Source organism: Thalassophryne amazonica, chromosome 13, assembly GCF_902500255.1.
Source record: "Thalassophryne amazonica chromosome 13, fThaAma1.1, whole genome shotgun sequence".
NCBI lineage: Eukaryota > Metazoa > Chordata > Actinopteri > Batrachoidiformes > Batrachoididae > Thalassophryne > Thalassophryne amazonica.
Genome location: NC_047115.1, coordinates 19,913,304 through 19,938,187, shown reverse-complemented (window position 1 = coordinate 19,938,187; position 24,884 = coordinate 19,913,304). Strand labels below are relative to the sequence as shown.

The 24,884-nt window shown below is 39.7% G+C and overlaps 1 protein-coding gene across 1 annotated transcript in view; it reads left to right on the top strand.

Moving 5' to 3' along the window:
* LOC117524020 (inactive phospholipase D5-like) overlaps positions 1-24,884 on the top strand; it is a 97,554-nt gene that overhangs the window by 65,916 nt on the left and 6,754 nt on the right. Inside the window, exons 3-4 of the mRNA XM_034185738.1 lie at positions 16,080-16,266; positions 23,751-23,859. Of these exons, the coding sequence (XP_034041629.1) occupies positions 16,080-16,266; positions 23,751-23,859 (296 nt within the window). The remainder of the gene's footprint in view (positions 1-16,079; positions 16,267-23,750; positions 23,860-24,884) is intronic.

The following is a 24,884-nucleotide window of genomic DNA, read 5'->3' as shown; positions in this document are numbered from 1 at the left end:
CATGGTTAATTTGTTTGTGATAAAGATCATAGCATAACTTGCTAATACCCTCAAATCCTATGATGATAATAATAATACTAATAATATTGATAATAGTGATAATAATAATATCCTCATATGTCCTCTGGAACACTATGAAACATACTGTTCATCTGCTTATCACACTACACAGACAAATGCAGTTTTCAATCAATCAATCAATCAATTTTTTTTTTTTTTTTCAAACTTAGTTGTCAATTCCAGTATCAGGGCACTTCACAATATAAGCAAATCAAATGAACAAAGCTTCTTTGTACTCTCTGTACCTCTACACTCATATGAAAAAATAAACAAACTCAAAAAACTTTTGATTTTTTTACTTTTACTTTTACACAATGTTTGTATAACAACGCAAGCAGCGCACCACACATAAATGTCAGATGTTAAATGTAACATGTTTCATGCAAACACATATAACTTCACTGATTCATGCTGAGGGTAGTGGCACGCCCATCTGGGGGCATGGCTGGAGTGCAGGTTAAAAGGCAGGGAGGTGGCGGGGTCACTTCCTGTCCAGGAAAGATTTTGATGCAATACAACATCTAAAATTAAAGTACGTTATCTGTGGTTTTTGTGTCTCTGAATTCGCTTCCCATTACACCCAGGAAAATGGGAAATTCACAATCTGACAGAACTGTTGGTTTAAGGCGACGATTTTCAAATGCGCGTTCCTACGACAACACAATTACTCTGGTGTTAATATATTTGCATCACTTTAATCAATCAATCAATTTTTTTTATATAGCGCCAAATCACAACAAACAGTCGCCCCAAGGCGCTTTATATTGTAAGGCAAGGCCATACAATAATTATGTAAAACCCCAACGGTCAAAACGACCCCCTGTGAGCAAGCACTTGGCTACAGTGGGAAGGAAAAACTCCCTTTTAACAGGAAGAAACCTCCAGCAGAACCAGGCTCAGGGAGGGGCAGTCTTCTGCTGGGACTGGTTGGGGCTGAGGGAGAGAACCAGGAAAAAGACATGCTGTGGAGGGGAGCAGAGATCGATCACTAATGATTAAATGCAGAGTGGTGCATACAGAGCAAAAAGAGAAAGAAACAGTGCATCATGGGAATCCCCCAGCAGTCTAAGTCTATAGCAGCATAACTAAGGGATGGTTCAGGGTCACCTGATCCAGCCCTAACTATAAGCTTTAGCAAAAAGGAAAGTTTTAAGCCTAATCTTAAAAGTAGAGAGGGTGTCTGTCTCCCTGATCTGAATTGGGAGCTGGTTCCACAGGAGAGGAGCCTTTGACCCTTTAACATAATCAGAGGGGACATGACAGAATGAGTATCATTTGTGTATGTTGTTGATCAGCCCCTGTGCACATGACAGACGTTCTATTTATATTTCTATAACTCACACTGTAACAAATTTTAATCTTAATTTACAGCAAACTACTGGCAGCTTGAGTTGCCATCATTATGCTGTTATTCTACAGTGCGCCTACTATAAAAGGTTTACAGTACTGCCCCACTGTTAAATTACAATAAGCAGTAAAATAAATAAACAGTAAACAATTCAGAACAATGTCGAAAAATATGAGGTCTGTTTAGAATTGAGTAGGTTATGTCAGTAGGCTAAAACGGATGAGTTTGGTTGACCAATACATTAGCGCAGTGTACAGTGCATGGCGGTACACCCGGTTGGTGCGCTGGCCTCCCAAAGAGAATATCCCTGGTTCAAGGCAGGCCAGGCTCAATTCTCCTTGTACTGGAAACGCCCAATGAACATGTGGACCCTAAGCTGAACATCCCGTGGTGATGATCCCAAGAACAATGGAAGAAGCCCAGTGAAAACACATGAAATTGTCTTTGTTGTATTTTGTTTTTTCCTAAACAGACATGATATTTTTCATCTCTCATCCACTTCATGTAATGTACTATGAGTTGGTTGATAACTAGATTTTAATGTTATAAATTGTTGAGTTAAGATTGTTTTGCGGGTACGTAAAAACAAAATCAGCATATGTAATAGTGGTATAAAAGAAAAATGTCCCTGTACTTTCAGTTTGGTTTGCCACTGAACCCATCAACAGTAAACATCTTCGTGAAAAATGACTGCAGTATGTTAATGTGACGTATCTGAAATAATGCCGGTGTTGTGGACCTGCTGCAGCACTCTGACAAACAGCAAAGGATCCTGTTGAAAATTACAGTGTGGCACCTGACAGCTGATATAAATAATCCACCCACTCGTGAGCGTCCCTGAACGCTGCGAGTGCAGCGCCGTGGACATTAATATGGGTGTCACGTGAGCTTCTGCTTTTCTGTAACCTGTCTGCTACTTTTCACGGTGATGTCAGATCCAGCACCAAATAACTACCAAGGAGGCAGGATGTGTGAGGCTGAAAAGGTCCACGATTATCATTACAACTGTGTGTGTATATGCCCCTCTCCTGTCCAAACAGCACCTCAGAATTGAGCCAAACTTGGCACACATACACTTTGAAACATGGGGAGTGACATAGGCTATTGAGCTACTTTAGTAGTAGTAGTAGTAGCAGTAGTAGTAGTTAAGGGAAGAGACACTTTTGTGCTGCAGAATTGAGCCAAACTTGGCACACATACACTTTGAAACATGGGGAGTGACATAGGCTATTGAGCATTTTAGTAGCAGTAGTAGTAGTTAAGGGAAAATACACTTTTTTGCTGCAGAATTGAGCCAAAATTGGCACACATACACTTTGAAACATGGGGAGTGACATAGGCTATTGAGCACTTTAGTAGTAGTAGTAGTAGCAGTAGTAGTAGTTAAGGGAAGAGACACTTTTGTGCTGCAGAATTGAGCCAAACTTGGCACACATACACTTTGAAACATGGGGAGTGACATAGGCTATTGAGCATTTTAGTAGCAGTAGTAGTAGTTAAGGGAAAAGACACTTTTTTGCTGCAGAATTGAGCCAAAATTGGCACACATACACTTTGAAACATGGGGAGTGACATAGGCTATTGAGCACTTTAGTAGCAGTACTAGCAGTAGTAGTAGTTATGGGAAGAGACACTTTTGTGCTGCAGAATTGAGCCAAAATTGGCACACATACACTTTGAAACATGGGGAGTGACATAGGCTATTGAGCACTTTAGTAGCAGTACTAGCAGTAGTAGTAGTTATGGGAAGAGACACTTTTGTGCTGCAGAATTGAGCCAAACCTTGTACACATACACTTTGAAACATGGGGAGTGACATAGGCTATTGAAGCACTTTAGTAATAGTAGTAGCAGTAGTAGTAGTTAAGGGAAAAGTGTTGTGTGGCTGGGGTGCCTGGCTGGCTTTTGTCTGTTTTCTGTCTTTCCTTCCAGGTGGCATGCGTTCAGGACTGAGTGGCTGATGTGTGGCTGAGTTATCAGGACCTCACCCTGATCACCTGAGGCTTGTCATGTGCAGCTCGTCAGGACTCACAGCTGTGGTGCATCTGTATGGATTGGGGCATGGTTGCATTTAAGTCTGGAGTACACAGTGTGTATTTGCCAGAGACTCGACCTTGTGACCAGACGGGTGAGATCGACATTTGGAGAACCATCTCATCATTATGGACGCAGAGACCGTACCAGGTTTGATGCCATGGTCTGTGAAAGAGGAGGGGGTGAGGTCTCACGCTTGTCAACACACTTCCTGAGGTACTTTAGGTTTTGTGACTAACATGAGTACAGTCAATAGATGTGGTGTCCCTCACACCTTATTATATAGAGCTGTTATATTAGTCGTTTAATCAGCTTCCACTGCAGTGGAGAATTGAACTGGGTGTTCCATGCCTGCAGGGTGGGAAGCTGATTGGTGATTAAGCCAGGAAGTGTTTGCTGATTATGTACACCTTTGAGTGGTCTCTCTGTGTGTGGAGTGGTGGACTCACATTATGGTTTCTTCTTTCACAGACTCGGTTGGTCGCGGCCACCTGGGGGGTGTCGGCGGGGTCCATGGGTCCGAACTGTTCTGGCTCCGGACGGTTTGTGCTGCTGGGAGCGCGCCGTTTTTCCACCTCGCCAGACCGCGCACTTATTGGTTTAATTGAGCACTCACTGTTATGTCATTAAATTCTGTTATCCTTTGAACCGTGCTCTGTTTCCTTTGCTGGGTCCTGTCAAACGCTGGGTCGGTTCTCCGACTGCGTCCGACACATAACAAAAAGACACTTTTGTGCTGCAGAATTGAGCCAAACGTGGCACACATACACTTTGAAACATGGGGAGTGACATAGGCTATTGAAGCACTTTAGTAATAGTAGTAACAATAGTAGTAGTTAAGGGAAGAGACACTTTTGTGCTGCAGAACTGAGCCAAACTTGGCACACATACACTTTGAAACATGGGGAGTGACATAGGCTATTGAGCACTTTAGTAGCAGTAGTACCAGTAGTAGTAGTTACGGGAAGAGACACTTTTGTGCTGCAGAATTGAGCCAAACTTTGTACGCATACACTTTGAAACATGGGGAGTGACATAGGCTATTGAAGCACTTTAGTAATAGTGGTAGCAGTAGTAGTAGTTAAGGGAATAGACACTTTTTTTTGTGCTGCAGAATTGAGCCAAACTTGGCACACATACACTTTGAAACATGGGGAGTGACATAGGCTACTGAAGGACTTTAGTAATAGTAGTAACAGTAGTAGTAGTTAAGGGAAGAGACACTTTTGTGCTGCAGAACTGAGCCAAACGTGGCACACATACACTTTGAAACATGGGGAGTGACATAGGCTATTGAGCACTTTAGTAGCAGTAGTACCAGTAGTAGTAGTTAAGGGAAGAAACACAGAATTGAGCCAAACCTGGCACACATACACTTTGAAACATGGGGAGTGACATAGGCTATTGAGCACTTCATTAGTAGTAGTAGTAGGTAGTATTAGTAGTAGTTTTTTGCTGCATCATTATCAGCAAGTGTGCTAAAAAAAAAATGGTGTCATACTTTTCTATGCTGTTCTCTTTCCTTTGAACTTCTTACTTCATTTTTGCAAGTTACAGAAACAATAGTAGTAGCATAGTAGTAGTAGGTGTAGTAGTAGTAGTAGTAGTACTAGTAGTAGTAGTAGTAGTAGCAGCTGTCTCTTCTTGAGGCAGCTTTAATCACACCCTAACAGTTCTCTGTAATCTGGGATAGGTGGGAGTTGATGGCTCCGTTGGTGAAGATGAAGTTTTCATTTTAGTCTCTAAATCAAACCCTCCCTGGGGCTTGTAATTGGCTAGTATCATAATAACACAATCACTTGTCAGGCAAAATGACCAGTAATTAAAAAGTTCTTCTTTTTATTTGGATGAACAAAAGAGAAAACGGCAGTAAATTTTACTCAAGCTTGTACTTTAAATGTTTAAAATATACTTAAGCGTATATATGTTAAAATACATTTTTGCCAAAAAAGAAGAGATTTTGTGCATGGTTGGTGGAGGTAGAGATGGGGGGGGGGGGCTCAGGCTTTCTTATGTAGAAGTACAGGGCTTGAGACCACTTCCCCACATACCCATTGGGCCGAGGTATTGACCTTATCCCATGACATGAACTTTTAACTGATTTTTCCTCAAAATTAACCCATTTTGTCCTTGACTGACTCAGTAATTCCATCAAAATTGATCCAAATTGGATCACCCCGCCATTTTATAAATGTTGATGTTGTCTGGATCGCCAAGTGAACAATATGGTTTCCACTCTTCTACAGGAGAAGTGTAGATCAATACTAAGCTGCTTATCAGCCGTCTGACACCAGACAATTACACGTGCACATTAAGGAGAAATAACAGTGGCATTCGGATGCAGTCCGATGAGAGGTTATAAATTACTGTCCCAAAACAAAGCAATAAGGCAAGCCAAAAACAAACCTTGTGAATTATTGGAATTAGAACTGAACTTATTTATTCTCAGCAGGAAAAACATAAATCCAATTAATTTTGTGTTTGATAGAACTGCCAGACAAAACAGATCAAAGAACAAATTTGGTGATTGGGAGAAAGTTCTTTTTCTATAGAGAGGGAACAATAGAGCAGCAGCTTCTTTCTTCAGAGCCAACATATTCAACTGAAACACACAGTGTACAACAAAACAGCTGCTGGGTGTCAGAAATAGAGCAGAACTCATTGAAGTGCAAGAAGAAGTAAGTCCTCTGTAGGCCCTGAGGCCCCCCTAGTGCTGATACTTATCCCTGGATTCCTTAAGATTGATTCAGGAGTCTGTGTATCGAGGTAGTTGTATCGATTACTTTAAAATTGATTTTTAATTGATATTGGGAGATGGCTTGTATAACATGGTGAAGACCAGATTGAAAATGTTCCCACTAGCTTGGCTAGTGGGGAATTCCCCTTTTGCGGACCTGGTAGAACCTTGGTCTCTCAAGTACAAGTGATCTGGTGTTGGAACCCCACGGTGGTCACAATGATATGCCATCCAGTCACACTTCATTGTGTGCCTATTGCTTTAAATGGAAAGGAGTGATTTTTGGCAACTCCTGTATTTGTAAGTACAAGTAAAGCATAAATAAGTACTGAAAAAGGATTACTAAACTACAGGTTATGCCCACTTTGCAAACTTGCAGCTGTCATGGTTGCCAGGCAACAGGAGGTAGGGGCGGGGAAACGTAATGACACAACAGCAAAACATTGTGTCTGAAGGGCTGAAACCTGAAGAGTTTCATGGGGGACACACCACTGATCGCTATATAATACTGGATAGCTTATTGGCCAATATCTTTGAAGCAAATCGGCCGCCATATTACCACTCATGTTATGCTCCTGAACGCTCTTTCTAATGATCTTTAACCAGGCACACGCAACTTGTGATTTTGTAAAAAAAAATTGCCTTCATGTGCAGCTATAAACTGCGCAAATCGCCAGTTCAAAGGCTGGACGAACATTTCACCTGTGAGGATAATTGAAATGGGAAGTAATGACCAATAATTTGTAATAATTCCATCATATAGGCAAAGATAATAATAATAATAATAGCTGGCATGGCTTGTGTGTAGCCACATGTTGAGTTTTGTGTTGGACAAACTATTTTAAGACATTTATTAGGTCTACTTGTGCATAGTTTTGGAGCTTTAGGCTGTTGCTACAAGGTTTATTACTAATATTAGGCTGAAGCTCAGAGCTGTGCATAATAAATATTAACATTGCAAGTAGCTAGTTAAGTGATGTTTTATTCTTTCAGTACAAGTAAAAAAAATCCACTAATGCTATATTATCCATCATGGTTTTCATATATATATATGTGTGTGTGTGTGTATAAAAGCTTGCTGATGATAACACAAAATTTGTACAAACTTTGATTAAAGAATCATAACACTATGTAACAAATTTTTATTTTTGTTTTGTTCCTGGGTACACAGTGTGTTTTCCTAACCTGTTATGCCTTAAATAAATAGAAAATAGCTGTTATTCCACAGAAACTTTGCTTCTGTGATCAGGACAATGATATTTTGAAATTTGTCTGTTTTCAAGAATATTCTCGATTCCCCTTCACTACTACTGAGCAGTCTTCTAGAATACTCTTTAACTGCTAGAACTGTCCAGAATTTTCTAGACGTTTCCAGAATTATCTAGAAATTTCAAGAAACTTTTAGAACTTTCTAGAATGTTAAAAAAAAAAATAAAATCAAAGTTTGTGCTGAATGTAGTCATTTTTTTCCATAGACTTTAGACATAAGCAGTTGAAATATAACACTTAGAAGCCAGGAACAAAAATTGTGTTACATAGTGTAATTTTTAGAATGGAGTATTTGTCCCAGTGAGATCTGAGTAATTGAGAATAGAAGGGGAGAATGTGTCAAAGTACTAAAAGAAGGAAAGCAAATAAATGAAACAGCTAATCATGGCAGACATAGAGAAGGAGGGATGAAGGTTACATTAAATGGAGAACAAAAATAAGAAAATGAGAGAATCAGCTCAGTTATTACTCCAAATTGTTGACGTTCTAATAAGATGTCTATGTGCGGTCTGCATAACTTGTGAGTGGTAAGATGGCCGCTAGTTTGCTTCAACGGTTTGTGTGGAGTGTGTGGGCCAATGAGCTATCCAGTATTATATTCAGATCAGTGGAACACACCTATAGAAAGGTGAAGTTTTTGAATCGGGACACAGCCATTGTGTGGGTGTGTCAAAGAGCAAACACAAGTTCAGGTATGCGCAGAATTCTAAAACAAGCCATTTCAGTCCAAAATGTGCTCAATGGATCAAATTTTATGTATATTTATGGGCTTATCAGGATATGGTTCACATCAAACCCCCACCTATATTTAACTATGAAATCTAAATACTCCCATATTTGTACAATATGGCCACTTTAATTAACCATCAGGTTGGATTGTTCATCGTTTTCAAGAGAATCAAGTTGAATAATTCAACTGGTCACCTGTAGGACAGTGGAGATGACAATTCGTTATTATTATTCATAAAGTGTCCTTGCCTCCAGTTTGGACACACTGTCTCACTTTCTCACTCATGGAGTTCACACCACTTGGGCACGAATTGCACCCATGAGTGTTCAGATGATTTTCAACAAAGGGAGGCCGGTGTTGAGTTCTAACTGCATAAATGGGTAGATTTCCTGAAGGTAAACAGAACAAGTTTTAATCCCAAGCTCCGTCTGGCTGTTTGAATCCGTCAGAATCACCATTATTCACCGCCTGCCTGACATTATGGTTTCCAACAAAATGAGATTACATTTCCTTCTTCCGCCCTCCTCCTACTCCTCAATTTGTTTATCCATCCATCTTTGGTTTGCTCATTGTGTGCCGTTTTCTCTAGCTGTCCCAGTTCCTAATGCTTCTTTAGGAGAACGGAAGCAAACTATAATGCATGTTGTAAACAATAATCTTGTTAATTTCAGGCATCTCTGTTGACTTCATTGTGTAGTCATCAAAGTTGTGTAACAGAAACTGACAGTAATACAGCATGTGTACATGCCAGCTTGACTTCCCCTGAAGTGATACTCCCTGCATATAGCTTTATTAACTGTATTGATCGTCGGTCCTGTCAGGGGTAATCGGTATGTTATGACTGCGGAGATGGCGAGTCCTACAGTTTTGACCCTTGGCTAACACCCAAGATACATATTCAAGCTGTGAGCTGGCAACTGCTGCCTTGCTGCCATGCCAGTACATTATTACCTGCCTTACAAGCCAGCGTGCCCTTGAGTAAAGCACGGGCTTGACCCTGAGCTGTCACACGTTGGCTGACCCTGTGCTCTGAATGGTCCGAGTGCAAAGACCTGTTTGCCACGACATATTCCTCACCAGAGGCTCCATCAGCACAGATGCAGTTTCACAGCCAATCTGGACTCAGAATTAGATTTTCCAAGATGTAACATCCTGGGTGATGATATTAGAGTTTCGAGAAATTATAACTTACTGCAGTAATAACATGAGCGTGATTATTCCATTTGCTCCAACACTTTAATTTCTTGTTTTTCCGTCTCTTAAGCCAGTCTTCCATTGCAAAAAAGTTTTGACCCTGATTTACATTCCAAATCCAAAGATGACAAACTCTGGCCAGATTTTTATTAAAATAGCAGGTAAAATTTATATTTCCTATTATTATTCCAGACTTCACCCGAGGACAGACGAGTCCCACAGCATGAGGGCTTGTGCGCATGTGCCACACAATGCTACTACATACAGTCTATGCAGTACTGCCGTGGTTATTACTATGTGTTAATGTCTCAAAACTGTCTTCTGTTGAAGAGTGTGACATGCTTTTCCTGAGAGTTACACTATGGATTTATGTTGTAGAGGAGAATCAGGAGGCTTCTGGTCAACAAACAGTAGGTCCCCATCACTGCATATTGGACCTGCCTGTCCACCCTCACCTACTTTTGCCAGATAGATATCATACATATGATCGCTAGGCTTTTGCCAGAGTGATCAACGGAGTGCTGCAGATCGCTCATGGAGCTGTAAACCCCTGCCCCCACCCCCACCCCGTGTACAGTCACTGCAAACAACTGTGGTAATTTTTGTTTTCTGCTCCAGCCACATTTCACTAGCTTCAGTGAAATCGCTCACCACTCACTCCAAAACAGAAAACAATCTGCATTTTATTTCACTTTAAACTGTAGCCTGGCATTAAAATAAATGAGCAGCCAAATCCACATTCGGTGAAATTATTTCAAGATGCACTCAGGAAATTAAAAAAAACAAAGGCATCTGTAAAATTAAAGACACATGCTGTGAATATGTCTGTGGAGAGATACGTGCTTCAGGCTTGATATTCCAGTTGCTTCCGATATAACACCCCACGCTCTGTTCCGTGATTGCTCCACTCACATGCCCTGGCATTTGCTTAATATTAATGCTCCCGTTTTACAAAATTATATCTGATTATTCTGATTACGATATTTATTGATGTAACAAATTTTTAAAGATGTTTAAACTTTCCTGATGGCTTACAGTGTTCTACAAGGCACTTGTTTTTGGGTCCCAATTGGGTATTACATTTTCCCACAAAGTTCTTTTCAATTACAGTGTTCAGCTGCATCATGGGACAGTGGAGTGTAGTCTGCTTATCCAGATACCATTCAAGTATTACTTAATGCCTGCCGAGTATACAGATTGTGGTGTATTGCTTTTTGCTTACTGTATTGTAAGCTAGTATGAGATGTAGCTAATATCTCAAGGCTGCTACAGAAACTGGAAGCACTAGGACCAGATCAGTGAGACAACACTAGTACCTGAGGCTGAAAATACAGGATTTTGGAGAGCAACCATCAGTGTTCGTGGGGGGGATGTTGCAACTTCATTACATCCTGCCCTAGTGCCACCTATGGAGTCTGGGTTGACAGGGATGCATTAAAGGCATATTCTAAAAATTACTAATTATCACCTGAAAAGTTAAATCTGTTACGTAATTTGAGTATTACACAACAGAAGTAATAAAAGTACTCTGATTGCATTCTACTACTACAATTTATCTCAAAGCCAAACACACATAAAGCAAAATTTTACTGCAGTGTACCCAGTACATCAAACAACGAAGGATAAATGCCAGAAAGGAAGTAATTTTATATCTCAGTTTAGGTGTTCATAAACACTGTAGTTAATTTGTTTCATGATTATTTTGTCAGGAGATGACTCATTAATGAACAATTCAGTGTCATAAAGCAATTAAATCCCCATTGAGTTCCATGCAGTTTATTGGGTTTTAGTAGAATTATCTGCTGAAGTGCATTTCCTCATGATGACTGTGATTCTGCAAGTCTCTTTTGTGTCGTTTTATCTGTTGACTTAGTGACAAACAGAGGTCCTGGACATTTTTCCCCAAGCTGTTCCCCACTAAGCACTTAACATGTGCAAGCTTTCTTCTTTTATATACCTATTCTAAAGTCAACTTGGCCTAAATCGATGTCCAGCTCAAATAAAGAGAATGTGACAAGCATTGGAGCGTGATAACGTGCACGCCTGCTGATCTACAGCTGCACATTCAATGTGTTGACTCCAGGTCGAATAGTCCTGTCATTTTCAGGTGTCCTACTGATGGAAAATGGAACCTGAACACATTACGGAGACCAGACGCTCACATTCAGTCACATAGCCTGATTACAGAAAACAGCTGTAACTGGAAACATTTCCTTTTACAGCCTTCTGATAAAACTTTAATGATGCAAAGTAATACATGACGCAGATAATCTGTAGATGCCAGCTACTTTTTTTTTACAGAATGCTTGTTGTATTGGCTGTGTATGTGTATATGATTTCATTTTGACTATTTGCTGTTACTATATTACCCCAGACTGCTGATGATGAAGTAAAATGCACCATGTGATACCTTGGGGAGTAGAGTATATGAAAAAACTGGAAAAAAAAGTCATCTTTCACAGACTACGTGTAATTGAACCTCTACATTCCTGACAGCTCTGCACAACAACATTCTCATTCCTGTTTTTAAAATGAAAGGCATCAGAGTGCTTATGCATACCCCGTGTGCTCTGCATACTACAATATAAATGTGCAATTAAATATAGATTTGTCTGTAATGGTGCTTTTGTCTGTGTGTGATGAGGTCATTATGAAGTCCTTCCTACCACACTCACTCACTCACCATCCATCGCTTACTCCAATTAAGGGTTACGGGGGCTGGAGGCTATCCCAGCAGTCACAGGGTGGGAGGCGGGGTCCACCCTGGACAGAATACCAGTCTGTCGCAGGGCCACATATAGACGAACAAACACATTCACACCTGCACGCACACATACAGACAATTTACAGTTTCCAGTTCACTTAACCTGGATGTCTTTGGATGTGGGAGGAAGCCGGAGCAGCTGGAGGGAAACCACGCAATCATGGGTAGAACATGCAAACTCAGAAAGGCTACAGGTGGGAATCGATCCCATAACCTTTTTGCTGTGAGGCAGCAGTGCTAATCAATATATGCTTCAGATCAACCTTTCTCAGAGTGGTCCACGGACCAGTGGTGGGACGTGAACGGCCCCTAATGGGTAATGAGTATATTAGTAAAATATCACATTTTATCAAGTTTTATCATGATTTATCACATGATTTGGGGAGTTAGGTGGTCTGAGAGTTTTTTTATTGGATACATGGTCCTTGGTTTGAAAAGGTTTGAGAAATGATGCTTTAGATCCTCTATCTCGGTTACTTGGTTGATGTGATATATGCAAAATGGTGGGGGTTATTTTGGACTATGTTTTCCTCAAACTTGACCTTTGATGAACCTACTCATATCTAATCATCTATAGATAGATAGATAGATAGATAGATAGATAGATAGATAGATAGATAGATAGATAGATAGATAGATAGATAGATAGATAGATAGATAGATAGATAGATAGATAGATAGATACACTCAACAAAAATATAAATGCAACACTTTTGGTTTTGCTCCCATTTTGTATGAGATGAACTCAAAGATCTAAAACTTTTTCCACATACACAATATCACCATTTCCCTCAAATATTGTTCACAAACCAGTCTAAATCTGTGATAGTGAGCACTTCTCCTTTGCTGAGATAATCCATCCCACCTCACAGGTGTGCCATACCAAGATGCTGATTAGACACCATGATTAGTGCACAGGTGTGCCTTAGACTGCCCACAATAAAAGGCCACTCTGAAAGGTGCAGTTTTGTTTTACTGGGGGGGGATACCAGTCAGTATCTGGTGTGACCACCATTTGCCTCATGCAGTGCAACACATCTCCTTCGCATAGAGTTGATCAGGTTGTCAATTGTGGCCTGTGGAATGTTGGTCCACTCCTCTTCAATGGCTGTGCGAAGTTGCTGGATATTGGCAGGAACTGGTACACGCTGTCGTATACGCCGGTCCAGAGCATCCCAAACATGCTCAATGGGTGACATGTCCGGTGAGTATGCCGGCCATGCAAGAACTGGGACATTTTCAGCTTCCAAGAATTGTGTACAGATCCTTGCAACATGGGGCCGTGCATTATCCTGCTGCAACATGAGGTGATGTTCTTGGATGTATGGCACAACAATGGGCCTCAGGATCTCGTCACGGTTTCTCTGTGCATTCAAAATGCCATCAATAAAAGGCACCTGTGTTCTTCGTCCATAATAGACGCCTGCCCATACCATGACCCCACCGCCACCATGGGTCACTCGATCCACAACATTGCCATCAGAAAACCGCTCACCCACACGACGCCACACACGCTGTCTGCCATCTGCCCTGAACAGTGTGAACCGGGATTCATCCGTGAAGAGAACACCTCTCCAACGTGCCAAACGCCAGCGCATGTGAGCATTTGCCCACTCAAGTCGGTTACAACAACGAACTGGAGTCAGGTCGAGACCCCGATGAGGACAACGAGCATGCAGATGAGCTTCCCTGAGACGGTTTCTGACAGTTTGTGCAGAAATTCTTTGGTTATGCAAACCGATTGTTTCAGCAGCTGTCCGAGTGGCTGGTCTCAGACAATCTTGGAGGTGAACATGCTGGATGTGGAGGTCCTGGGCTGGTGTGGTTACATGTGGTCAGCGGTTGTGAGGCTGGTTGGATGTACTGCCAAATTCTCTGAAATGCCTTTGGAGACGGCTTATGGTAGAGAAATGAACATTCAGTACACGAGCAACAGCTCTGGTTGACATTCCTGCTGTCAGCATGCCAATTGCACGCTCCCTCAAATCTTGCGACATCTGTGGCATTGTGCTGTGTGATAAAACTGCACCTTTCAGAGTGGCCTTTTATTGTGGGCAGTCTAAGGCACACCTGTGCACTAATCATGGTGTCTAATCAGCATCTGGATATGGCACACCTGTGAGGTGGGATGGATTATCTCAGCAAAGGAGAAGTGCTCACTATCACAGATTTAGACTGGTTTGTGAACAATATTTGAGGGAAATGGTGATATTGTGTATGTGGAAAAAGTTTTAGATCTTTTAGTTCATCTCATACAAAATGGGAGCAAAACCAAAAGAGTTGCGTTTATATTTTTGTTGAGTGTAGATAGATAGATAGATAGATAGATAGATAGATAGATAGATAGATAGATAGATAGATAGATAGATAGATAGATAGATAGATAGATAGATAGATAGATAGATAGATAGATAGATAGATAGATAGATAGATAGATAGATAGATAGATAGATAGATAGATAGATAGATAGATAGATAGATAGATAGATAGATAGATAGATAGATAGATAGATAGATAGATAGATAGATAGATAGATAGATAGATAGATAGATAGATAGATAGATAGATAGATAGATAGATAGATAGATAGATAGATAGATAGATAGATAGATAGATAGATAGATAGATAGATAGATAGATAGATAGATAGATAGATAGATAGATAGATAGATAGATAGATAGATAGATAGATAGATAGATAGATAGATAGATAGATAGATAGATAGATAGATAGATAGATAGATAGATAGATAGATAGATAGATAGATAGATAGATAGATAGATAGATAGATAGATAGATAGATAGATAGATAGATAGATAGATAGTCAGTCTATCCCAGTAATATGTCCATCAGGTTTAAAGGAAATCTATCCAGTCATGTTGAGGTATATTCATAACAACACTCACCTGATGTGCAGGGTTATAAACACTAAACAGGTATAAATCAACACTACTTTGAGCTAATTTGTCATATAGTTTGTAGTACACTCAAGAAGAAGTAAGGCCTAAATGGAATATGGGATAAGAGTCTACAACTCACTCTGGGCAGGATGCCAGTCCATTGCAGGTTACTTTCCCTGCTTTCAAGACCAGGACCCATTTACAGCTGGGAGGACTGGAACCATGTAGCTGAAGTGTCTTGTACAACAGGTATCATGACTGCGAATCAAACCCAGGTCTATATATTTTGAAGGCCAACTTCTCATCCCACTGAGCTCCTGTCAAGCTCTAATGAAAATTATTACATCAAGAATGCAATGAGATAATGACTTTATGAAACAATATAACCTTCACTGTCAACATACTTCTCTACATCCTTTACACTGGTGTGGATGCTCAGCAATACATCCACAAGAGGGCACTGCACCAGCTCAAACATTTTTGACAATGTCATACATGGCAACAGTTGAAGAAGTTGTAATAATGTATGTACTGCAAAAGAAAGAAAAGGGTAGGCAGTGCTGTAGATGGAGAATCATGGGACTGCTGGAAATACATCACAAGTGGTATTGTGTCTGAAAGATGCTTTCTGGGACGTGTGAGGTCTTCATGAGAAGTATCTGAAATCCAGAAATTGCTTGTGGGATGAGGGGGTGTCATGTGGGGGGTTTGGACTTGCTTCTGGGCTGAGGTGAAAACTGGGGATTTTCCTATTTTAATGACAGTTCTGGTACTATATCAGTGCAATCTGACTCACCAAGTTTAGTCCATTTTAATGGGACTCTGCTCTTCAACTTCTTGGTTGTCTTCTCAGTCTAAGGACCATCTACCCATGAAAATTTGACACAACCCAGAAATAATTTTTGAGATATCTTGAACACACTCAAGCAAACAAGGTGACCAAATGCCAACCTTTTAATTGCCCCCCCATCTATCTCGATGTTAAAGGAATTACTTGTTTTTCTTCCTTACTCCACGTTTCTATTCTTATTTTCCCACAGGATAGTCCTTGTGGAGAACATCCCAGAAGATATCTCCTTTTTGGACAATGGTACGTCCCACCTGCCTCTCTCAACAGGCCTTTACAATTTACTGGATCAAGCTATCCGGGTTGTTGAGATAGTTTCCCCGTTGTGGCTCCTCAACTCCTCGGAATATGAATCCAGCTTCCAACCTGCTGCCAAAAAGGTAAAAATCAACAAAAACAGACACTTCGTAACACAATTGTTTTTTTCTGTGTGTGTGTTTCTGTTCTGTTTTTTTGATTAGCCAGCTCCAACTATAAAGAAGCAGACCATATCCACTCTGTGATATGAGTGAAGTTGGGCCTCACTGTCACACTTATATGCCTGTTCACTTGTATCGATTCCATGGACTATGTAACTCAAATATCATGGTTTTCTGGAAGGAGGTAGCTGTAGCAAAACTTTTATGGTACTACAGAATTACAGTTTGGAACTCCTGAAAGCTACAGGGTGTAGGATTTAGTGTCCTCTAGTGGTGAGGTTGATAATTCATAATTCTGTTTCGCTTTACAATTTTGCAACCAATGATTCCTCTACTTTTTTCTTCAGCCTTCCAGCTGCACTGCGAAAGGTGGAATAGGGCAGCGCATTCTCGTTTGAACCATGCATGATATTGCGGGATTTGGCCATTTATGAAGACAGCGCTCCTGTTTTTTGGCTGTTTTGTTTTCGGCTGTAATCACAAAGCATTTGCGAAAAGTGGGGGGGGGGGGGGGGGGGGGGGTTCAGTTCCCAGTGGAGAAGGGAAGATGAGGCAAATGGGAGATGTCATGTCGGTAAGTGTTAGTCAGCTAACCAGAGTAGCTACGTTCATAAACAACCCGCAACACATCTCCACTTTCCCACCGCATAGTCACTTTTTCTTTGCATTTTCACTTTGTTTGCATGTAATTTGCCCCAAAACTCAGAGATAATGCTGTGTTTTTGTCCCCGGAAGTAGAGAAATTATGTCATATGCATCATATTTTATCCCTTTAGCACCGCCCTCAAACAAGACTCCACTGCCCAATACGCATATCCTTTTTGGGCTACTGTACCAACATGGCGGCCTCCAAGAAGGGGCCCGATCCCATGTCAATATGAAGAGCTCATTCTAAGCTGGTGAAAACACACTCATTTGTTGTTGCAGGTGAACAGACAGAGGAGGGACGAAGTCACTGTCAAGTCATTCTCAAGTCATCAATCTGCAAGTCCCAAGTCAAGTCTCAGGTTTATTTGTTTATTTGTTTATTTATTTGGATCCCCATTAGCATCTGCAGTATAACTGCATCAGCTACTCTTCCTGGGGTCCATTCATGTTTTAATCACAGTTTCAGTACAATAACATAATAGATTTCCATTAAGGCCTGTAAATCATAATGAAAATTCATAATACATTCAGAATAAATTCATACATAATCAATTCATAATACATCACAATACTTCAACAATTTGCCTCAGATAATACTTTTTAAGTTCCTTTTTAAAACCCAGTTCACTGCTCAATTCCCTTAACTTTAGTGGTAAATGATTCCATTCTCTCATGGCTCGAAACATCACTGTCCGTTGACTTTGGTTTGTTTTACATTTAGGCAAAATGAAACACAGTCCTTTGGCATGCCTGGTTGGATAAAAATGAGCATCCTTACTAAAAGGCAGTTGTTGGTAAAGGACAGATGGTATCTGAGTTGTAATAATACAACCCCTGGCAAAAATTATGGAATCACCGGCCTCGGAGGATGTTCATTCAGTTGTTTAATTTTGTAGAAAAAAAGCAGATCACAGACATGACACAAAACTAAAGTCATTTCAAATGGCAACTTTCTGGCTTTAAGAAACACTATAAGAAATCAAGAAAAAAAGATTGTGGCAGTCAGTAACGGTTACTTTTTTAGACCAAGCAGAGGAAAAAAATATGGAATCACTCAATTCTGAGGAAAAAATTATGGAATTACCCTGTAAATTTTCATCCCCAAAACTAACACCTGCATCATATCAGATCTGCTCGTTAGTCTGCATCTAAAAAGGAGTGAACACACCTTGGAGAGCTGTTGCACCAAGTGGACTGACATGAATCATGGCTCCAACACGAGAGATGTCAATTGAAACAAAGGAGAGGATTATCAAAGTCTTAAAATAGAGTAAATCATCACGCAGTGTTGCAAAAGATGTTGGTTGTTCACAGTCAGCTGTGTCTAAACTCTGGACCAAATACAAACAACATGGGAAGGTTGTTAAAGGCAAACATACTGGTAGACCAAGGAAGACATCAAAGCGTCAAGACAGAAAATTTAAAGCAATATGTCTCAAAAATCGAAAAATGTACAACAAAACAAATGAGGAACAAATGGGAGGAAACTGGAGTCAACGTCTGTGACCGAACTGTAAGAAACTGCCTAAAGGAAATGGGATTTACATACAGAAAAGCTAAACAAAAGGCATCATTAACACCTAAACAGAAAAAAACAAGGTTACAATGGGCTAAGGAAAAGCAATTGTGGACTGTGGATGACTGGATGAAAGTCATATTCAGTGATGAATCTCGAATCTGCATTGGGCAAGGTGATGATGCTGGAACTTTTGTTTGGTGCCTTTCCAATGAGATTTATAAAGATGACTGCCTGAAGAGAACATGCAAATTTCCACAGTCATTGATGATATGGGGCTGCATGTCAGGTAAAGGCACTGGGGAGATGGCTGTCATTACATCATCAATAAATGCACAAGTTTATGTTGATATTTTGGACAATTGAAAGGATGTTTGTGGATGATGAAATCATTTTTCAAGATGATAATGCATCTTGCCATAGAGCAAAAACTGCAAAAACATTCCTTGCAAAAAGACACATAGGGTCAATGTCATGGCATAGGGTCAATGTCAATGAGCAGATCTGATTTGATGCAGCTGTTAATTCAGGGGATGAAAATTTACAGGGTGATTCCCTAATTTTTTCCTCAGAATTGAGTGATTCCATATTTTTTTCCTCTGCTTGGTCTAAAAAAGTAACCGTTACTGATTGCCACAATCTTTTTTTCTTGATTTCTTATAGTGTTTCTTAAAGCCAGAAAGTTGCCATTTGAAATGACTTTAGTTTTGTGTCATGTCTGTGATCTGCTTTTTTTCTACAAAATTAAACAACTGAATGAACATCCTCTGAGGCCGGTGATTCCATAATTTTTGCCAGGGGTTGTATTTCTTAAAAAGTTTGCTTTTGCATATAGCCACCTGTCCCTCACCAAAAGCCAAGAGAGGCGCTTATGCATTGTATCCACACTCGTCCTAAAGCCACATTTTAACACCACACGTGCAGCTTTATTTTGCACAAGCTGTAATTTTTTTACATTATTTACTGAAGTATTTGACCAGACAACTGCACAATAATCCAACTGAGACAACACCAAACTTTGAATGACATATGGTATCACTGGTTTAGTTAAATATCTTGAACATCTTATCACTGCCAAAGTCCGTCCCATTTTAGAGACTACATTATTTATTTGTTTGTCCCAGGACAGTTGGCTGTCAATACAGACTCCAAGGAGTTTGACTTCCTCCACTTGTTTAACAACTGTATTTTTCATTACAAGATTTAGTTGTGGTTCGGCTCTTAAGGAATGTTTAGTTCCAATAACAATGCTTACTGTTTTTCCTACATTCAGAATGAGTTTGTTGTCTTCAATCCAATTTTCAATCTTTTTAATTTCCTGCTCAAGTTTTGTTTTAACTTCCTCAATTGATTTCCCAGCCATATAGACTGTTGTGTCATCTGCAACCACTGAAATGCTTGCTGTATCAAGCACTAATGGTAGATCATTTGTGAAGATAGAATATAAAAGCGGACCAAGACAACTGCCCTGTGGCACACCATGTTTCACAGTTAAAACATTTGAAAAACATCCATTATAATACACTAATTGTTTTCTGTCACATAAATAATCACTAATAAATTGCACAGCAGATTTGGAGAAGCCATAACATTCAAGTTGTTTTAGAAGAATTTTGTGATCAATGAGATCAAAAGCAGCAGAGAAGTCCAATAATACTGTCCCAATAATGTTACCTTTGTCCATTTCCCATAACCAGTCATCAGTCATTTGGGTCAGTGCAGTCACCGTTGAATGCTTTTCTCTATAAGCATGCTGATAATTTGTTATTAAATTATTCTCTCTAAAATAAGCGTTAATCTGATCATACATATTTTTTCCATTAATTTACTCAATACCGTAAGTAAAATGATAGGTCTACTATTCATTGCAGAAAATGACACTTTTTTATTTTCTGGCAATGCTATAATTTTTGATATTTTCCAAGCCGACAAAAATGTATTTTCATTAAAACATTGATTAATTATATGGGTTATGGCTGGTGCAATTATTGAGGCTACAGGTTTTAGGAGGCGCCCATCTAGTTCATCTACTCCTGGAGGTTTGTCTTTTAGTGTCTTCAAATATTGTTCAACTTCATTTATACTTAGAACCTTAATGCAAAAATTATACTTTTTTGTTTTCATATTTTCTTTTATGATCTCAAATGACTGATTTTCATTTTTTGATTTTTACTCAGGTCAGCTTGCAAACAATTGGTGGTCATTATGACTTGAGATTTGCAGATTCATGACATTAGAGTGACTTGCTGGTGACTTTGTCCAACCTCTGTGAACAGATGGTGATTAACGCGATATTCCATTTCTAACAACGCCCATAAATCCTACACACTGTAGCTTTAAAGCATTGCTATGACTCAGACGTCGTCTGCTGCTGAACATTTGTAGAACACTGCTTTGCGTCTTTCACAAATACAACCCCTGGCAAAAATTATGGAATCACCGGCCTCAGAGGATGTTCATTCAGTTATTATTTTTGTAGAAAAAAAGCAGATCACAGACATGACACAAAACTAAAGTCATTTCAAATGGCAACTTTCTGGCTTTAAGAAACACTATAAGAAATCAAGAAAAAAAGATTGTGGCAGTCAGTAACGGTTACTTTTTTAGACCAAGCAGAGGAAAAAAATATGGAATCACTCAATTCTGAGGAAAAAATTATGGAATCACCCTGTAAATTTTCATCCCCCAAATTAACACCTGCATCAAATCAGATCTGCTCATTGACATTGACCCTATGCCATGACATTGACCCTATGTGTCTTTTTGCAAGGAATGTTTTTGCAGTTTTTGCTCTATGGCAAGATGCATTCATTCATCATCCCCAAACATCCTTTTTCTGTTTAGGTGTTAATGATGCCTTTTGTTTAGCTTTTCTGTATGTAAATCCCATTTCCTTTAGGCGGTTTCTTACAGTTCGGTCACAGACGTTGACTCGTTTCCTCCCATTCGTTCCTCATTTGTTTTGTTGTACGTTTTTCGATTTTTGAGACATATTGCTTTAAGTTTTCTGTCTTGACGCTTTGATGTCTTCCTTGGTCTACCAGTATGTTTGCCTTTAACAACCTTCCCATGTTGTTTGTATTTGGTCCAGAGTTTAGACACAGCTGACTGTGAACAACCAACATCTTTTGCAACATTGCATGATGATTTACTCTCTTTTAAGAGTTTGATAATCCTCTCCTTTGTTTCAATTGACATCTCTCGTGTTGGAGCCATGATTCATGTCAGTCCACTTGGTGCAACAGCTCTCCAAGGTGTGTTCACTCCTTTTTAGATGCAGACTAACGAGCAGATCTGATATGATGCAGGTGTTAGTTTTGGGGATGAAAATTTACAGGGTGATTCCATAATTTTTTCCTCAGAATTGAGTGATTCCATATTTTTTTCCTCTGCTTGGTCTAAAAAAGTAACCGTTACTGACTGCCACAATCTTTTTGCTTGATTTCTTATAGTGTTTCTTAAAGCCAGAAAGTTGCCATTTGAAATGACTTTAGTTTTGTGTCATGTCTGTGATCTGCTTTTTTTCTACAAAATTAAACAACTGAATGAACATCCTCCGAGGCCGGTGATTCCATAATTTTTGCCAGGGGTTGTATGAAAATTTGCTGTCATTCAGGACTACAGGTTGGTAAACATTTGAGTTTTTGAAATGCTCTGATCAAATGCATTCTAGAAAGGGGACTTTTATTATCAAATCTTGGTACAACAAAACCAACAAAGTCTGATGTGAAATATGGATTTAGATGAGAGGTTGGCACAAATTATATCTAGTAAATTAGTAAATATGTGCACTGGTATGCTCATTAAAATTCTCTGACCAAACTTTCTACTATACTAAACTTCACTCCTGAACCAGTTTAGACCCTGCTGAACAGGATGATCAGATATATCCAACAAACACTCATCAAAGTTGTATTTCAGAACTGCACTACAGTTAGGTTTGATACGTTAGGTCTGTTGAAATGAGCCACTTTATATTTGATTTAAGCAGGATGTGTGTTACTGACAGTTTCCCATGAGATTTTGCTGTATCTGTGTAAAAAACCATCATACAGGTCCGTTGTTAAGAATAGGATGTGTCAAAACTAATGAAAGCCAGCGGCTGTTGATTAGAAAGTAATAGCAGAGTTAATGACCGTGCTGCCTCCAGTTCTCCAAACAGCTGCCAAAAAAAAAAAAAAACAGACCTCTAAACAAAAGACAGGTCTGATCTGCAAATTTATGCTGTGTTCACCTTACAAGGGAACTGGGAATTGTGTCTTTTGCACCATCTGTGCTTTTGATAAGGATTAACATGAAAATCTCCAAAACTCATTTTCAGGTCCCCAGAATTACTTTGATGTATTTTTCTTCAGATTACACCAAAGAGCACAAAACTAGTTTTGCTCCAGTCCTCTTAAATGTGTTGTCCCATAATTTACATCTTGTTGAAATCTATTTTTTAATAGAGTACCCTTATTTTTGCAATATATCACAAAACTACTGTCATTTATTTTTCTATTAAAGTGCTTATTTTCATGGGATTCCACAGCAGATATAATGAGCCTGTGAGATCTTGCAGATGACATGAAGAAGGAACGTGTGCACATGCTTTCAACTAGGGGAAAAATAGAGTCTAATAAAGCTGCAATAAAACAGTCTCCCCACTGGCTCATTTTAGCAAACCAAGTAAAAACATTAGAACCCTAACAAACATTAGTTCTGACAACTGACACAGTAGATCCATATGAGTGTTGTCTTTCTTGTCCAACAGATATCCAGCAAAACCTTTATGTGAGAATCATCCACAATTTATCCAACGGGTTCTCTACCGTAGAAGTAAGTCCTATATAGACTCCGAAACCCACTGGTTCCAGCACTTATCTACAACATCCATACTGTGAAGTGGGTGAGAGTCTACCACTCCCACTGGATGGGATGCAATTCAGTGACAGGTTACTTCCCAGCCAAGGCAGCAACCAATTTACAGATGAGTGGATTGGGATAATGTAGAAGAACTGTCTTGTCCAAGGACACATGCAACAGCCAGTTGATATTTGGAAGTATTCATTGTCTTTGACCTTTACTTGACAATTACAACCTCATGTGGAATGCAAAATTAACATATTGCAAATGAAACAGGGAGGTGATGCTCTTGGAGCAGGCATGTGTAGATAATCATCCACAGTAGCTGGAAAACATGGTGCAATCAAAGATGAGGTCAACTAACCTGCACGCCATCATTTTAAATTTTGAAAACCACACTTGAATAACGGCCATGTTTTACTGGTGTTTCTCTCAGGGCAGGGCTCTGCTGTCTAGGCTCCAGGGGCTGAAAGCTAAAGGCATTCAACTCAAGATCTCCAGTGAAATGACAGACTCGACTGACCTCCAGGCGCTCGCCAGACACAGTCAGCTATTACTCTTACTATACCCTCCATATGTCTGTCTGTGTTCAAACATGCTTGTAACTGCTGTTTCCAGTGCTGAGAAGGTGGCCTGGTCTGTCTGTCTGTCTGTCTTTCCGATGTCTTACTAAATCAGCCCTAAGTGTTAACCCGGTCGCAAGTGTTTATGCTTCCATTCAAAACATCTATCTCAACTCACGCCTCAACTTTATCTAAATTCTGGGTCTTTTAGTGAATCTTAGCGCTAGTGGCCAGCGATCACCTTAGTATTTCTTCTGTTTTTCTTTTTACTTAATGCTGACAAATTACACTGTATTTTTCTTTCTGATGCTTGATTCCGCTTTTTTCTTTTCTCTCTGTTTGAGGTGCAGCTCCATCCAGAGATGGGTGTGGTATCTGTTCCAGAAACCGTCCTGTGCACCAGCAACATTTCCTGTATGTTCGTTTTGTGAATTGTTTCGTAATTTGTGTCAGTGGCATGGCCCAGCCGGGGGGGGGGGTCACCCCTTTGAGTCTGGTCTGCTTGAGGTTTCTTCCTCAGAGGGAGTTTTTCCTTACCACTGTTGCTCTGGGGATTGGTAAGGTTAGACCTTACCTGTTTGAAGCGCCTTGAGGCAATCCTGTTGTGATTTAATATAAATGAAAATAAACTGAAAAATTGAATTGAAAACAGTGTTAATTAACTATAATGGTATAAATCAGCTACGTATAGTGAAGTACTAAATAAAAATGGGAATTTTACATTGTATTAATCAAAAACTCCAAAATATTTCCACCACCTTATAGAATTTATGCCTTTGAGATTAAGATGGTAAGGCAGGTGTGAAGGCAAAGGGTGGCCCAACCTGCTAGTCCCATGTTGGACCCCCTTTGGCAAGTTGTATCTATTAAAGTGGCCAGAAGTCTATAATGAGCTGTTTTAGGTCTTAGCTGTATTTGTACCAAGGAAATTTCTGCAGGCATTGACGTAGATTGTTGGACTTTCAGAATGTTTCACATAAAATCGCTGTTATATTTTGGTTATGAAA